Here is a 17,756-nt window from a genome sequence, read left to right as displayed (position 1 = left end):
AACGGGTCTTAATGTCAATTTGAAGAAGAGCATGGTGTATTTTGTATAAAGTTTTTATTTTTTTATTTTTTATTAACTGTTTTGAGAACTGTAAATGCACAATTCATGCATACAAATCTGTAGATATTAATAAATGAAGATGATTAAATTAGACCGATGCATCAAAAGTTATCCCCCCCCCCCCCCCCCCCCCCCCCCCCCCCATAATCTTTAGATCTCCCCATGTGACCCATGTAAGGGGGGAATTCCCCCCCAGTTTAATAAACGAAATTCAGGCCCTGTACACATCTTAAAATAATTCAGAATCTTTCTTATTCTTTTTTATATTATTTATTCCTTTTGTCATAACATTTTGTTGCTTTTCAAAATCCTAAAATTCTGTTTATTTCCAGTATTAAATTAGTCTAGTCTTTAGATTAGATTTTGTCTAGTCTTTTGGAATCCACTCAATATAAATGAGCACACAATTATGAACTATTTAAAATCTTCCTTGATTTTGCTTATAAACTCTAAACACAAGCGAAAACACAATTGTTGTAACCTTTTTATCTTTCTGTGTGAGCAGGATATGCTCACCTTGGCATACTTCATCAGCATATTCTCACGTGGAATCCTGACATTTTCCAGTTTCAAGTAGCCATTATCAACCTCATCAAAACCAAATTTGGGGCCAATATCACCGACCACCACACCTGTTCAAACACAACAGATACAAAAACAATGGCTTAATTATTGAAGACTACATTCTGTGTACAAATCATATTACTAGACAAATGTCTAAGCATCTAAATATCGGGCTGTCAAATTGTAAATAAAAATTCATTTTGGACAGATTGACTTAAATAATATCTAAATAAAAAGTCTATTACAACAAGATACTGCAGAAAAACTAAAAATTAAACAGTTTCATTCAGCTTTTCTTTAACTGCTGGGTTTTTTTTTAAGTCTCGTTTAAATTTTTTTTTTGTCAGTTACTGTAACGTTTGCCATGTGGTACTGTCAAGTTTATATTTAGGCATTTGACTAGAAAGAGCTAAGGGTGTGATTTTTCTTTTCAGTTCACCAAGTTAAGCAAATTTAATGGAGTGTTGGGTCCTTCGAGATTTTATTTTTATTTCTTTATACATTTGTGGAATTAGCAACTTTTGCCACCACCCCTACCTCTTGCAAATCCAACAAATCACCATGTATAAGTTATTGGACTGTCCTTTTTTAGTTGTTGCCATAACAGTGTAACTTGGCTTTAAAATCCAATAATTTGAAACAATATTTTTAAAACTGCACTATTGCATAGGCTCAGTGTAAGATGAATCAATAGGTTTTTGGTCTAGTTACACAGCGCAACAATTAACAAGAAAAAAAATTGCATTTCATTGGTGTACGTATTGATGTACAATTCACATTTTTGGAAGGCAACAAGTGATTGTAAAATTGCAAAGTGGCATATAATTGTGATAAGATAAAGCAATCATTCCATAATCTGGTGACTGTGTAACAACAACTGCAGTCCTTCTAAACTAGGGGTGCCAAACTCTGCTCCTGGCGGTCCACATTCCTGCAGAGTTTAGTTCCCTGCTCCAACAACCATACCTAAAGAACTTGATTAGCTTGATAAGGTGCGTTTAATAAACTCTGCAGGACTGTGGCCCTCGAGGAACTGAGCTTGTCACCCCTGATCTAAACAGTCTTATAGTCATATAATACCATACCAAAAAACAACCAAAACCTCACACACATGCTCCATTCTGTATCTCTCTATATATCATCACAACTTTTAGGGACATACACCAACTCAAGGTTCTGTACCTGGCAGTGGCATGTGTGTCTTCATACTGCGAATGGGTGTGATGAAGGCATGTAGGCCATGACACTTGCCCTGCGTGTACAGCTGAGCCAGGACTATAGCATGATTTGAGGTTTTACCCACTAGAAAGACAGAGAGTAAATTAATAATTTTTAAAAAAGCATGTAATCAGTTGTACACAGTGCCATTTTATATTTGACATAAAATTGTGTGATTTGAGCAGGGCTTACTCACATCCACCTGGCCACCATTTAATAGAGGAGATTGTTGGACTGTTCAAAACAAACTCTTGGGTGGAAGGGTCGTAAGTAGCAGTGGTTTCAAGAGCACGAATGTGTGTACCTAGAAGGATATTATAAATGTGACATATCACAGACAACTGTAACTACATATTACAGATTTTCGAGTAAATCAAAGTGAAATTCATGCATACTTCATGCAGTTTCAAAGTCAAGTATTGCCTATTATTTAAACAAATATCTAGGACTGAGCAAATTAACAAGCTCTAATCCCCTTAGTGGTTCAGTATGTAACAGTATTCATAATCTTTAAGTTTAAAAGTTCTAACAGCATCGTTAAGGCAACCCTTGTAGGTGTTTGACAGCAAGAAAAATAAATACTCTTTACTCACTAACTCACTCTCAATTTTTTTGAAAACCTAATTTTTCAGATTTTATAAAGAAATTCTGTTTACTTTGAAAATAAGCATATTAGAAATAATCTATTAGAGAGTCAATCGGCTATCTTTACCAGACAACAGCAAAACACACCTGTGGCATTGATTCTAAAATGGATATCAAACAATTTATTGCACTTGTAGGTTGCTTTGTTTACACCTTTCTGCCAAGTTCATCCCCAAATCAGATAGATAGAGTTTCCATTAGGAGAATGTAATGTGCTGGCCGCTGCTTTTGGTTCAGGGTGCCACTGACTATGGATCCAACAAAAGAACCCTAGACCATTAAGCTTCCAGCTCCATGTTTAGAAGATAGTGTCGACAGTATCCAACAGCAGTGCCGCAGAGCCATACAAACCACTGAGCCAGCTATATCAATATGGAAGTTAAGACAAAGCATAGCCTCAGTGAGGTTAGGGTTAGTGGTGGAGTTAGGCATTGAGTGAGTCTCTACCCAAACTTCTAGTCTGAGACTGCTGGCCTGGCACTGCTGGTTAGAAACTGCTGTCACGTATGGCTCTGCAGGTGGATATGTATCATTGGTGTCATATAATTAAGAACCATCCTTTATCTCAGTCTGTCTTTCTTTGATATTTGCCCTTTTCTTGCCATTATGATAGTTATAAAATACTGTCCACATAATGCAGTAACAGAGAGGATGCAGTAACAAAATTTCTACAAAATCTGGAAAAATGTATAATACCTTTATAAGATTTATAAGTATAGAAATGTGCGTGCAGGTAGGTTGCCAGATTTGTTACCGTGCCCCATCTCAGTCTGCGCGTAGGTGCCAATAATCTTCAGGTTCCATGCTGGCATGAAGAAAGCTTCCAGTTGTTCAGGTGAGGATTGGTTCAACAGCGTCGGCAGGAACATGCCCAAGTGCAGATCAAGGGGTTCTGGACGCCCTCGGTGCACACAGCTTTGATAGGGCAAGGGTCAAAGTGAGCGGAGTATTTAAAGAAAAAAAAAGGTGTAAGAAAGAAATAGAAAGGCAAGTAGAAAGGTGGAATATGTATTGAGAATCAAACAAGGGGGTGTTAAGAATGAAAAGGAGAAATGTCAGAAGAGTAGAGTAAGAATGTGTATGAATGTAGATGAATATGGATGGGATTAAAGATGATGGACAGAAAATTACAAAAAAGGAGAGAAATCATTTTAAGCAGGTCATGCAAGATGCTGATTAAACCTCAGATTTAATAATGATTAATGATTACACAATTGCAAATCAATTATAATAATAAAAACAACAATATTTTACTGCTGTAAAAATAACTGCACAAACTGTATTCCTTAAAACAGAAGCTCTTCAATGTCAATAAATACAATTTCAAAGAATGCATAAAAACATGCATAAGATATAACAAATTTACTCGAATAGTTAATTTTTATTAATTTTTTAAAGCAGCGGCACAAAAAAAAGGTATTTAGGCTGCATCCTTGTTTATCTAGCAAAAGGCAAAACAGCATTTATGTTGCAGACTAAAGTGGCCATTCATACAGGATTCACTCGTGTTCAAAAACAGATAGAGCTGGATGTTGATATAGCTTTTCTACATTACTCGACAACACAATGCATCTTAAAAACATGGCACTTATGGTATGAATAACTGAGGATAAGGAAAATGGAAAGAAAAACATCTACAAAAGTGTCCATTATTTCTATGTAAGCAACAGACAAAAACCAATATAGCACCCATGGGACATGGGTACTTAAACGGGGAAAGAACAAAATCTCCAAAGCTGTTTCAAGATTGTTCAATAATATATTTCAAATCACCTAAATATTTTTATGTCAAGCTAATGCACATGTGTGTTGAGGAGAAAATAGTAAACGCCTCTCTCAAAAATCTTACTTTCAAGAGAGAAACAATAGGGTGACCTCACTGACCTGTTTGTCACATATTCCCAGCAGATACATTTCCTCCCTCTAACTGACACTTCAGCACAAAGAAGCCATTACTCTCTCAATGCCTGCTGCTTCTTCCTTCTTACAAACATACAATCTCACATTCCTACTAAAATTAGAGTTTTAATTAATAAAACTAATACATTTTGTAGGACAAAAAAAATCTAAATAATGCATTTCATTTACACATACAGTACAAAACAGGATGTATAACTACTGTATAACAGGCACGTGACAGACTTCAAACTAAAAAGCTGGACCAGACTTAGCCATCAAAATAAACATTACAGGCCGTGGTTGACGTGCAATCCTTTTTCCTTAATGTTTGTATACTAATAAGGTCAGGATGAAAATATGTTTTTGAAAAGTGGACTAATACATACAGAACGGGATGGAAAATGTTTTAATGAAAGGTGAAAACTAGGTTAAATCAGAAGTACTTATTTTCTGGTATTGAGTGACTATAGCCAGCTAACAATTCACAATTCATTATACTTTAGGAGACCATAACTCTGATAATATGACCATACTGAGCTGTCAACACCTGCAAGGGTCATGCTTAACTGCATGTACTGTTAACTCTAAACCCCAAAAGGACAACACTTTAATTTTGGTCTAAACAAAGAAAGTACAATTTCCTTAATTGTCTGGGAGAGAGAGAGACTGACCGTGCCCAAGCTCTGTCTGAGCATAGGTGCCTAAGATATGGAATGACTCGGCTAATGGGATCCATTTTTTGCGCTGTTCAGTAGTGCACTGGCTGTTTAAGGTGGGTATGAACATGACATAATGGACACCAAAGGGCTCTTGATACACACCCTTCGCAACACTGCAGGATGGAAGACACGTATAAAACTTCAACTCGAGAAACATGTAGATATTTAGTTACAGAAATTTACAATTTTATAAAGGCAAAGATGTGTACATGTTTATACAGAACTGATTTGAATGATTAATTAACAGTCAACAGTGGCTGCACTGGTTGATGCTAACTCAACTATTTTCATTGTACTAAATGTGTATTAAAAGTGAACTTTCAAGCATGTCTGAATCACCTAAATGTGAATAATAACCAGTTTAATTTCCTTCTGCTAATTCAGTTTGAGAATATGGGTGGAGTTGGTAGCTCTGGATCAATTGCCTTTGACACACTTTTAATCGGAGACCTTTGCTCAGGCTGTCTCTTTAAACACATTGGAACTTGCCTTTGCCTTTGGAGAAAGATAACTAAATAATGTAATTTCTTAATGCACATTTACAAGATTTCTATTCATTAAAAAAACTTATAATAATAATTAGAAATATAAACAGGACATTTTTACTCCAAATGAAGGAAAATGTATTCTTTCAGCAACGTGGGCACTCAGCATCTCTGTAATCGAATGACATGTCATGTATGATTTTTATACATGACATTGTCATACGATTACAGAGATTCTGAGACAAAGGTGGCAAAGACACCAGGGCATTCATGAAGGAGTAACTTACTTTCATATTTGTTGAGACCATGAATTTAAAGAGTGGAACAGTTGTAATGATAAGGAATGAGTAGGCTAGTAGATGAGTAGACGAACATTTTGACTAGTCTGTTATCATTTTATATGGACTTTACAACTCAGATGTTTTCTATCTTATAGACATATTCCATATATGGTGATTTCAGGTTGATTGAGACACATTTTCCCAGGTATCTTAATGGCAAAATCTGTCCCAATCAACCTGAATAATTCACTCTACCATATATAGCATAACCGAGAGAGAGTTTCTTGAATCATGACAAATATGCATACCTCTTGTAGGAGTAAATCTCCTCTGGATCAGAGATACCATATTCCCTAAGTTTCCGAATCATCTGAGCACTCTTACGCACTGCTGCATCATATCTCTCACTGCGGGAGAGGAAGTTCAGGTCTTCATGCTGGAAGTCTGGATCACTAATGACCAAAGACTCTAGGGAAGAAAAATAAAGTAATATAGGTGATAGGTGATAAACTGTACAGGTTATTTTTTTACATGGATATAGAAAGATTTAAGAGGCTAGGTGCCAGATTTATGACACACACACACACAAAAGAGAAAGAGAGAAAAATTATGATAATGAAATGGGGAACCCTGCAAATACTCAGGTCAAATTACTTGATATAAGAATCACCTCAAAGTAGCATGGCAGCAGTGAGAGGGCCACTGACCTCAAGATAAATGAAATGTTTCTCTTATCTGAATGGTATACGGGTAACAAACTGTACAACTGAAAAAAGCACCGCAATAGTTTGCAGAAACAAATATGAAAATTGTTTTGTTGGGAAAATAGCAATAAATAATTTCGAGACATTTTTATGTTTCTGCCCTTATAAGGAATTATTTTTAAGAGTTAGGCCTATTTATGTTAAGATTTAGAGTTAAGACAGTTTTTCGATTTAAGTGTTTTGCTTTTTTTGTATACGACAAAGGAGTATGGACAAGACATGACTGGAGACTCAAACTCAGTGCATGAGAACAATCAAGTCATGAGTCAAGTCAACCCAGCCACAGAAGGCACATAAAAAGACTAAAAGCAAAACTACATGCCATTACAATAGCTACCAAAGCTTTTTATAATCATAATAAAAAAATTGGCCAAACAACTGCATCATTTTAATATTATTTAAAATAATTATTATTATAAAATAATTCAATAAATAAGTGCAGATGATATATCAGATAATTCTGATCACAGCTGACCTATTTCTCTCCTCCTGCGAGTCTTTTCTGCACCACCGTCCAGAATATTCGTAAGGATCTCCAGGTTAAAAGATGCATTTTCACGTTCACGGCTAATATCAGGATTCATGACTGCTCCGTTGGACTTTCTTTTGGACGAAGTGCCTTCTGCTTTGTGTACTTTTATTGATGTTGTATAACGTTTCAACTCTGGCCTAGTGGAGTTTGTTACTTCCTGGAAGGCGGGCAATTTCTACGTCAGTTGTGTGTTGGCCAATAGAGTGCCGAAGTAATGACGTCACTTTGTAGGCCAACCCGGAAGTTAGCGGCGCATGGGTTCCCTCGATCAAAAAGCAATGCATTTTCCCCATAGACTTTTGGAAAATCGCAAAAAATAAGATCTGTGTTCAACAAAGAGTTGTGACCCTTACACGTTTTGTCTATCAAGATAATCTTTACAAGTTAATCCAAAATGTATACATTTTGAAGCCTAAATAAAGCCGTCGGATATAAAATGCTAACGGTAGGCTATCAACGGACTACAGCACACCATGGTCGCGGATCAACGTCATCATCAAGCTTCCTCAAACTCACTCACTCGTTCGCTCATTATGATCTGCACTGTGTATGAACCTATGTTTTACAGTCTATGGTATGAACCTATTTTTACAGTCTATGGTATGAACACTTATCCACTTTTTCATGAGAAATACTGCCCCTTCTGTTTTTCAAAAAATGTTAGTACCTAATTTTGTTTATGCGTGCCTCTCTGAGATTTTTTAAATCTTTTGTTAATGTTTTATTTATTCGTTTATTATTTTGTTAGTTTATATAAACCTTAATATTATTTTCTTTGTGATTAAGATTATTATGCCTGATCATTGTGCCCCAAATAAACTTTAAAGATTATCTTTCACTGTATTATGTTTGATTGTATGTTTGCATACCATTTGCTAATTCGCCAGGAAAAAAAACGCGCTTTAACCATCTCAGAAGCACTAACGTTAGCTATGGCCGTATCAATTTCCATGTCCTTTTTCTTAGACGATAGAAAAACCATAGATCGAAGAGAGAACAACTATAAATCTGGACATGAACAGTGCAGCTTAGATGCTGGTTTACTTGCCGGTATTGTAAGGGCCAGCATGAGGTACAAGGTTAATCGAGTAAGTAAAACTAGGGAGAGATAGAGGAGTTATAATATGTATTTAAGATAACTATGTATTTAAGATAACTATACAAATAATCTCTGAACAAGCATAACGCAGTTCAATTCCAAACATTTAATATAATAGTTGTATATAATTATATATGTTGAATTTAAAGAGAATTGTCAATAGCAAATGCTTATTATAATATATTATAATTAAACCATATATGTTCCCTAAATAAACCTCATTTTGTTAACATTTTCTATTTTTACCTGGTAATCCACAAGCCCCAATGTGAGAGCCTGTGTAGTAAATTTTATCTCACATTCACATTACTGTGAGCTGACTGGAGTGTAGTTACAATAGTATACAAGTAGTATGCAATAGTTTAACATTTAATTTGTGTATTTGTCAGACAGTCAACTTACAGTGCATTAAGGCTATACATATCAGCGTGTTCTCTGGGAATTGTCCACGTTTATATAGCACATTAAATATAGTTAACATTTACTACTAAAATAACAAAGATTAATATCATTGCCTGCTTTAACTACCGGCAATGCTGTTTACAAATACAATCATATTATTATAGGTGGGTAAAAGCCAAGTTCACAAGGTGCAGGACCCACCCTATCTATAATTATATCCAAACAAGTTACAATAAAAGTCAATAAACCAGGTATTATTTTGAATATTTTAATTAAACACATTTCTCAACGTAACGTTAGCCTTTAATAAAACTGCAGCGGATCTAATCTATTAAACAGTGGCAAAGTAAACAAGCTTTTAGATATTTTAAGAGAAAGACAAAAGGTATTTTAGCTGTTGATTTGGTTATGAAAAACGTTTATTCTTGCTACTGCTAGCCTTTTTTACTCCATCTGGCACGAACCCAGAGTCTCCGCTGGATAACATCGGACGGAAAACAAACGAGATTTCATTCGATGACTTGTGGTTGCATCTCGGGACAAAACAAAAATAACGTTATGTAGGCTATATTAACTGAAAGGTAAACTTCTAAGAACGTGAAGCTGAAACGCGGGCTAGTGAGAGATTTCATGTTTGTCATGATGACGTCTAAAGTCTCCGCCAAAGGATGTAGTCCCTTTTAGCAACTTGTTCAACCACCGTTTTTAAGACACAATAAAGTTTTAAAAAATCACAAGCAGGTTATAACTGGTGTGTTTTATGTCATAGATCAAAACGTGAAAATATTTAGAGGCTTTGTTAACCACAGACCTTATTTCAGGCGATTTAGCAAAAACCCATTCAAAAAACCCATAGACTTTAGGGCGAGGGAACCCGTAGTGCTAAAATGCTAACTCACTTCCGCGTTTTGGCCTACAAAGTGACGTCATAACTTCGGCACTCGATTGTTAAGTCTGACGTCACGCGTGACGTTTAGCCTTTTCCGGGTCCAAGCGCTCCTCTCGTCCAGAAATAACAATGGTGGAACCTGTACATTTATTTACGATCACGTCCTTCTTAGTTAGGCACCCTTGGCGGTCAAAAAGGGTTTAAATTCCTTTAACACCAACAGAGTGGTTAGTGTAGCTCATCACTCAGGTGGTATAATTAAGGGTAGAGTCCAGACATCAATGAAAAAGAAGATTTACGAGGTTGAAGTGAGTTAGCTCGGGACACGGGACACAGCACTGCGGCATTGTAAAAACACTCAATAATAACCAAAACACTAGCGAAAGCGGTAGGTAGGTAGAGAGGACCTGGACTTTGGACCCGGAAAGAGTATTATCGGAGAGTGGTTAAGTCACGACTTAACAACCGAATAGAACTCTGATAACTCACTGGGCGTGACCCTCTCTAAGCGTTTGGTGTTTTCGGGTGTTTTACGGGAAGACACAAGAATCACAATTATCCCCTGTGATCTTTGTTCAATAAAATAAATAAATAAATGAATAAATAAAAATTCACAATTCCTGCTTGGGTATGAAAGCCGTTTTAATATGAGTTTCGCCCCTTTTGCCTTTCCATGAATGTTAAAAAAAGTTAAGCTGAACGCAACACAAAAATAAATAATTATGATATAAATAAAACATAAGCAAATACAAAAAAACACCGATATTTATACATGTTGTAACATTTTTGTTATACTGAATGTATGTTTTTTTTTTTTTTACAGTCTATGCAAGGACCACGGGGAAGTCCTATTTAAGTCATATTCTTCTATTGTAGCAGAAAGTTTTTAATTTTCATAATTTTTAGGGCGTGAAATGCACAAAACAGAAACTTGTGCAAACAGACGCTGTATTGAGCAGTACATAAAGTATTGAATGAAAATGTCTCCGAAACATCTGTGTATTTGACAAATATTGTATTTATTTCACTTCAGCTGTGGTAAAGTACGCGAGCGTTACGGGAAGCAGAAAAGTGTCTGACTTCACGTTCCGTTTTCAGCTCCTCCCTCGCCGATCAGTTACATGCAGGCGCAGCCGATGTCGAACACAACTGTTGTCGTAATGGAGAGAAGTGTGAAGTAACAAAAATACTCTTAATTTCTAATGACCCAAGTGAGTCTCTATATGTATGTTAAACTGATATGCTGCCTCCTCCAGCCGCGTTTTACTTTCCTTTGGAGATCAACACAGACCTGGTGAAAGATGGTGCGTCAGTGCGAACGTTTGGCAGGTCGGTCCACTTGTTAAAGTTGTCAGAAATGTTTAGGTGCGATTTTTATTCTTGTAACCCCATTATATCTATCTTGAGTGTAACTGCCTACTATATTCCGAGAAGTGCTGCGAACTTCCGTATTTATGACTAAAAATGTAGGTTACATTTATTAGTTTTTTTGTAAAACATATCATTGATATGTTGAAAAAGATGTTTATAGAATATGTATTTTAGGATGTAACTAAACTGAGCCTTCGATATAACTATGCAAAACAGATAGTTTGTTTTGAACCAGAATCCAAAATTAGTAAGATAACGTTTGGTGTTGGAGCCTCTCCAAATATTAGGGAAAACATGTTGTTTTAGTAATTTTCTAACTTTTCTCATTAACAGACAATAGTACAAAATTCTGAAATAATTAGTATAATATATTTATTGTAGGCCTATCTACTTTATGTAATTGTGCAATCAAATTAATGCTCTGCAACCTTTCCAGAGTTCTGTTTTAGATTTCTACTTTTGCTCCAAATTGTATTCCAATTTATTTAATAAAGTTTACAAAATAAAGGATTTCTGTCATGATTCTTTCTTATGTTCACATTTAGTTTGTAGTCTACCTGTTCCCCTTGTTATTTCTCTCGTTACCCATTTTCCCTTTTGTTAGTTATAGGTGTCAAGCCTTGTCTGTTTTGGTTGTTTTGTTGTGAGCTTAGTTCGCTTTTCTTGTTTTTTTTGTACCTTTGTTATTAGGCTATATAAAGGCTATATTAAAGTACTGCGATTGGATCCAGCTCTTCCTTGTTTCTTAGATCTTTTGTCATAATTGCCTAGTAAATCATCATTATGTAGCCTATATCCTTCAGCTGAAAACAACAACAACAAAAAAATTTAGCTTGTGTCCATCTTTCCATCTAGACTTACAAGTTATGTGCCAGAAGAGTCCAAAGCGGTTCTAAGTGGTCAGCAGTCTTCTGCACAGTGCCACGTGTCTGTACAAACAACACTTGTTGAACCTTTCCAGCCCATACTTGGAGCTCAGTATTTTGTCCTTGGCGAAATTGAAAAGACTGATGGTGAGTTTGAATAAGACAATATGATTAAAACAAGTTTCTGCCTACTCAGTGTAGCCTAAATCTAGAGGCAGTTTTGTTGTTTGTATTCAGAATGTCTGTATGTTTTACCAGACTGGATGTTTTAACCAGTATTTTTCTGTTGCTTCTGCTTCTAGGATTAAGTGGAGTTATACTACATGCCCGTGCTTTGACTTGTGTTGATGGAGTAGACCTTGCACTAATGCAACAGGCCATTGTGGAACAGAGACGCTTCTTTAAGGAGAGAGAGACTTAGATGAATGTGCAAGCTCCCTGCTGTGAGAGCCCCCATACATAAATATCCTGTGAAATGTGATCAACTGAGAACTATTTATCAATGTGTTTTTGTACAATTTGAGAATGTGTGACTTTGTATCAACCTCTCAAAAGCATAGGATTGTCAGTTGGATTTTTACAGAAAGTAGATGTAAATTGATTGATTATCATTAGCTAACTGTAAAAATAAATCTACTTTTAAATTATTTTACAAATAAGCAAGTAAAATATTCAGAGGTTATAGCAGAGGTAAATGGCTTTCTGTATTGCTATATAATATATGGTATTTGTTCCGAACTTTGATACCCTCTGTATATTTGATGTCTAGTGCATGGGGTAGGTAAAACACTATAACTCTGTTTATTTAGAAAGAAATGTTTTTAAAATGTATTTTAAAAATAACTAAATAATACATTTAGCACAATTACAAAGAAATATCACTGTTTGTGTTCTGCTTAATAAAATGCTATGCCTGCAAATAATACACTTAATACCACTCTTTGTGTGTTGACTTCATTTAGTCGAACAAATTAGAAACAAAAAAAGACAAATCATTTGTTGCATTTTTAATTTCAGCAGTATTAGAAAGGAAAGAGAATGGTAAAGACATAAATAATTAAAAGTATAATGATTTTAAATCAGAAATTACTCTTCTGGCCCATCATACCATGCAAATAAAACATGCATAACGTGTTAGCTTTTTTTGATAAATATTCCCTTTGCTCTGTGTTACTAGATTCTGCCCCATTACATACTGTAAAAATGAAGTAAACATAAGCATCTCATCAGCTGAGATTTTTAAATGACTCTTAGTTAAATATAACTAATGTTAGTAATGTGTTCAAATTTTAGAGATTTTATAGCACCTGAGATTTACAATAAGTTGTATTACAAATACAGTACAGATCAGATTACGTATTACTTTCAAATTTCAAGTACAATTTTTTTTTTTTGGGTTATCTCTAAACATGTTTATTATTATACATGAATTATCTTAAAATCAGTCAAATCTTATTCTATTTTTCCTGGTGTTGCAGATTGAACTTGAACAAACTGAATCAACACACCCACTAAACACTTGCAATTATAAACTGGTCCAGGACTTGACTGTTTTTTGTGTGAAATATAATATTTTCATCTTAGCCAATGAGAAATGGTCGACAATGCAGAAACTTGAATGCTTTATCAATTTTGTAAACTTATGTAGACTATGAGTGTCTATGTATGAGGGAAATATGGGGAAGCATAGGCAGAATCTTTTGAGGAAGCAGGAAGCATAGGAAGACCTGAGAGTCGGTCTGTCTTACAACGAGCCAAAGCCTGCTTGTAGTTGATCTTCTCCTTTGTGATGGGATCAATCAGCTCTTTTGCATAGTTGATCTCTTCCTGAAGCTCTCTCATCATTGTACTGTCAATCATCTTAGAGCTGACAGCATCCACAATGTTAACTCTTCCTGCTTTGTTGGGGTTGACTAACCCACCTGTCAGAAATTGTGCCTCCATGTACCTCATGGCATTCTCTTTGGGCATCCACCCTTTCTGTACAGCTTCTCCGACTGACAGACGTTCTTTAGTCACAGGGTCCTCAACTCCAGTAAAGGCCTTCTGAGCATTTAATAACCGCTGTAGTTGACTGGACTCAATCAGACTTCGATCAGCTGCTTTGTGGACAGAATATTTTGTGCTGTTGCTGATGTCCACGATGCCACCAGTGGCTGCCTGTGCTTCAAGAAGCTTTTGGGCAGTGTTGGTGTCAATCATCTTTCGACCCATGGCACTGCGCACATTTAGACATGAATCAGTGTGTACATCATACACTCCGCAGATGGGGAACTCTTCATTGAGCTGAGTTGGTTGGCTGGTAACTGGGGTGTATGACCTAGATTTAGTTTCTCCAGCCACAAGAAGAGCAAACTCTGAGATGGGCATTTTGCCATCCTTGTACTGTTGTAGTTGGTATTTAGTCACCCTGCCTTCATTTAGTGCATTTTTGATTGAGTACTGATTGCCACTCTTGCGATCTTGCAAAACAGAAATCTCACCATCAGGTCCCATTGTGGTGGTTTCCTCCCAGTCACACTCCAGTTCCTGTAATTGCATGTACTGGCTGCGATCGAGGAAGCCTCGCATGTAGGCATCATATGGTGACATGTCTTTACCAGTGTTTGGGTCCAAGATGCTAATCTTTGTGGAGACATTGACTTCCTTAGTGCGAGTCTCTGAGGAATCCTCCTTCCTCAAACTGTTCTTTAGCTCCCTGATTATGTTATCTCGCTTGTGAATTGTGTCCTTCTCTTCCAGGATCTCCCTTTCTACCCTTTGAACATCCGATTCCATTTTAATGCTTCTTTGCCTATTCATTTGATTTCTTTCACTCATCAGCCTAGACTGCTGGTGGAATGAGATGCTGATATTTTGTCTTTCAGATTCCAAAGTTCTTAGCTCTCTCTGGAGGTTTTCTTTTTCTCTTTGCAGCTTGTCCCGATCATGAATCAGGTTGGTCTCCTCCAGGGATGTGGTAGTTCTTTTGCTTGCTTGTCGCTGCAGTTTCTCATCTAGACGATGGAGTTCATCCTCAAGGTCTCGTCTGGCATTTTTCTCCTGTTGTAACAGTTCTCTGAGGTGGGACCGTTCTGCTTCCACTGCTTGATCTTTCTCTACACGAACAACCTCTTTATAGATGGTCTTCTCAACCGATTTCTCTCGCTGTAAGATTTCTATCTCGAATGTAATTTTCCTAATGTCTCTATCTAAGCGCATAATGTCACTGCTCTCCTTATCCATATCTGTCCGAAGACCATTGGTCAGTTTGTCTAATTTTGGATCCCTCTCAACTTTCAGAACTTCCTCTATGACTATGTTCTCTTCAATAGGTGGTGGGGCAGTTTCTAGCTCATGGATCCTAGATTTAATTTGTCTCAGCTCAGTTTCCACCTGTATCTTTTTTTGCCTTTCATCACTGCTCCTTATGATTATCTCCTTGTCTTCTATGAGTGCTCTCATCTGCTGCACCTCCAACTCAAATTTTCTACGATTCTTCACTTCTTCATCTAGACTCCTTCCTAGCCTATCATGATCAAGGATCTGCCTTGGGTCCTTTTGTAGACGCACCACCTCTTTCACTACTACTTTTTCCTCTGGTTTTTGTCTCTCAAGCTGAATGTATTTATTCTGAAGATCAAATACCATTTCCTCTATAGTTCTTCGCCTCTGAGTTTCCTCACGGATCTCTCTCCTGAGACGATCTGCCTCCTTCTCCAGAAGTGGGTCATCAACATACTTAGTTACATCTTTTGTGACAATCTTGGTCTCAACCTTTGACTTTTCAGTCTTCCACTCATCCCTGTCTTTTCTAAGATGGATAAGCTCATCCTGCAAAGTACTGTAGGTTTTTTGCAGGGAATATACTTGATCTGACAGCCTCTGTATTTCTCTTACATTCTCTGGACTTCTTTCCTCTTTTACAACCTCCTGAACTACTTCCTTATACTCAACTTTGGGTTTCTGTGAATGCAGAGCACCAAGCTCTGTTTTCACAATACTAATTTGTCTCTCAAAGTCTGAGCCCTGCCTGTTACTGTCTTGAAGCTCCCATCTCAAGCGTTGCATCTCTGCCTCTGTCTCAGGTGCCACCCTGAATTTCTCATTTATGATTTCTTTGACTTCCACTTTGGGCTTCATCTGTTGTATTTGAACATAGTGTGACTGAAGGTTACTAAGCTCAATCAAGAGACTTTTGTTCTCATTTCTCACTTCTTCTATTGTAGTCAGAAGCCCTTTAGACTCACTTATGAGTACAGGGTCCTGCTCAACCCTTTTCACCTCCTTGGTGACAACTTTTGGCTCTAAAGTTGGGATGAGCCTCTCTATAGAATTGATCTGGCTTCTGGTTTGGGAGATTTCAGTCTTCAGTGACTTGCACCTCTCACCTTCATCTGAGATATCCATCTCAAATGTCCTAACTGCCTTCAACATTGTTGGATCTTTCTCCTGTCTTACCACTTCCCTTTGCACCACCTTCTCTTTTATGATTTGCTTCTTTTGCTCCAAAATTGTCATCTCTGATTGCAGGTAAGCCTTCTCTTGTTCTTTTATTCTAAGTTCACTTCTCAGTTTGCTTATTTTTTCTCGAATGTTTGATGCTTCTACATCCAGCTGGGGGTCTTTCTCTACCTCCGTCACCTCTCTTGTGACTAGCTTGGGTTTAGTGTTCTTAAGTTCACCTTCTAGGCTAGTGATCTTTCTAGTCAGTACCTCAATTTCACTTTGTGTTTTGGTGCGTTTCAGTGCTTCTTCGTGAATCTTTTTTAGAAAGTCCTCCAAATTGGACTCAAGGTTTGGGTCACGGTAATACTGCAGAACTTCTTTCTCCTCCACTCGCTCTACACCTCTTCGACTCTTCAGAGATAAATATCTGTTCTTGATGCTACTCAGGCTATTCTCTGCATTGGCATTTTTGGCTATTTCCTCCTTTAATTCTTTCTGCAGAGCTTCAGTGTCCTCAGAGGCTTTTTGTTGCACCTGTTGCTGTTGTACGGCATTTACTTTTACCACATTCTGTGTAAATGGAAGTAAGACCAGTTAATATTTCAAAGGTGATCACTTTGAAGAGTCACAGGATTATTTGCTCTTCATAACAAAGATCAAATTAATTGCAGTATAATACAAATTAAGCTTTTTGATTAGTGGTAAAATATGAAAACTGTTGATCTCTCATTTGCACCTCAGCCATGATGCTCTTTGCAAAGTTCATCTGGTTGAGTAACTGGTCACTCTCAGCAGCTGTTTCAGCATAATGTTTTGTAAGATCCTTCTCCTGTAGCAAAACAGAATACGGAATTAAGTATTTAATTAATATTAAAATTTCTCATGTTTTACATTTCAAATAACTCACCTGCTTTGCAACAGCACTAGCTAGGGTGGTGGTGTGTAGCCTTTTAGCATTTGTCACAGGTGTGTCATCAAGAGTAGCTTTGTACTTATCACAATTCATCTCATATTCCTGCCCAAAATAAATGCAGTATACAATTTACACAGTATATATAACTTAATAATAATTTTCACAGTTTTATACCCCATTTAAATAAAAAGTTATATTTGGTGTGTGATTCTGGATACATGCATTTACTGTAGCCTAAACATTTGACTTACTTTGAGAGTATTTTGGAGATCATTGGAGAGATCAACCACCCTGTCCATGTCATCACCTTTCCTCTTTATATCCTCTATCACCCTCTTTCAAGTAAAAGAAAACAACCACATAGTGAGAATTGTAGTTTTTTATTTATTTTTATTTTAATCAGATCATTTGTTTTATATATTGTCTGATATAGTCTACAGATCTAACCTTCTGAGAGTTCTGCTTGGCATTGATTTGAGTCAAATCATCTTCGGGGTTAATCTTGTTTTTAGGTAGATTATTTAAGAAGGAGCTCAGTGATTGGCTCACATTCTGGAAGTCCTGGTGTTTTGTGTTAGCCTCTTGCAAAAGCCTCTCTCTAAGGAAATATAAAAATGTTTT

General features: G+C 36.6%; 4 protein-coding genes across 6 annotated transcripts in view; 2 read left to right on the top strand and 2 right to left on the bottom strand.

Moving 5' to 3' along the window:
* The window catches only part of acox1 (acyl-CoA oxidase 1, palmitoyl), a 44,519-nt gene extending 37,175 nt beyond the window's left edge, over positions 1 to 7,344 (bottom strand). Inside the window, exons 1-6 of one of the 2 annotated variants that reach the window (XM_082136844.1) lie at positions 7,111 to 7,344; positions 6,180 to 6,339; positions 5,058 to 5,218; positions 2,039 to 2,146; positions 1,807 to 1,926; positions 577 to 692 (exon numbers count right to left, since the gene is read on the bottom strand). In XM_082136844.1, the coding sequence (XP_081992970.1) occupies positions 577 to 692; positions 1,807 to 1,926; positions 2,039 to 2,146; positions 5,058 to 5,218; positions 6,180 to 6,339; positions 7,111 to 7,219 (774 nt within the window). In that variant the 5' untranslated portion in view covers positions 7,220 to 7,344. Of the gene's footprint in view, positions 1 to 576; positions 693 to 1,806; positions 1,927 to 2,038; positions 2,147 to 3,241; positions 3,403 to 5,057; positions 5,219 to 6,179; positions 6,340 to 7,110 lie in introns of both variants that reach the window. The other variant, XM_082136843.1, reaches the window with a different exon arrangement.
* The window catches only part of LOC309474407 (uncharacterized protein), a 328,024-nt gene that overhangs the window by 160,009 nt on the left and 150,259 nt on the right, over positions 1 to 17,756 (top strand). The window lies entirely within an intron of this gene.
* On the top strand, positions 10,661 to 12,726 carry ten1 (TEN1 subunit of CST complex). The gene is made up of 3 exons (XM_082137062.1): positions 10,661 to 10,886; positions 11,784 to 11,941; positions 12,097 to 12,726. Exons 1-3 carry the CDS (start codon positions 10,798 to 10,800, stop codon positions 12,213 to 12,215), a joined length of 366 nt encoding a protein of 121 aa, XP_081993188.1. The 5' UTR covers positions 10,661 to 10,797; the 3' UTR covers positions 12,216 to 12,726.
* The window catches only part of evpla (envoplakin a), a 39,670-nt gene continuing 34,700 nt past the window's right edge, over positions 12,787 to 17,756 (bottom strand). Inside the window, exons 18-22 of the mRNA XM_082136676.1 lie at positions 17,583 to 17,733; positions 17,387 to 17,470; positions 17,130 to 17,237; positions 16,959 to 17,051; positions 12,787 to 16,792 (exon numbers count right to left, since the gene is read on the bottom strand). Of these exons, the coding sequence (XP_081992802.1) occupies positions 13,454 to 16,792; positions 16,959 to 17,051; positions 17,130 to 17,237; positions 17,387 to 17,470; positions 17,583 to 17,733 (3,775 nt within the window). The 3' untranslated portion in view covers positions 12,787 to 13,453. The remainder of the gene's footprint in view (positions 16,793 to 16,958; positions 17,052 to 17,129; positions 17,238 to 17,386; positions 17,471 to 17,582; positions 17,734 to 17,756) is intronic.

The sequence above is a fragment of the Leuciscus leuciscus genome, assembly GCF_965113295.1.
Source record: "Leuciscus leuciscus genome assembly, chromosome: 14".
In the NCBI taxonomy this organism is placed as follows: Eukaryota; Metazoa; Chordata; class Actinopteri; order Cypriniformes; family Leuciscidae; genus Leuciscus; species Leuciscus leuciscus.
Note: the sequence above shows the minus strand (reverse complement) of the source record. Positions and strands in the feature narration are given on the sequence as shown.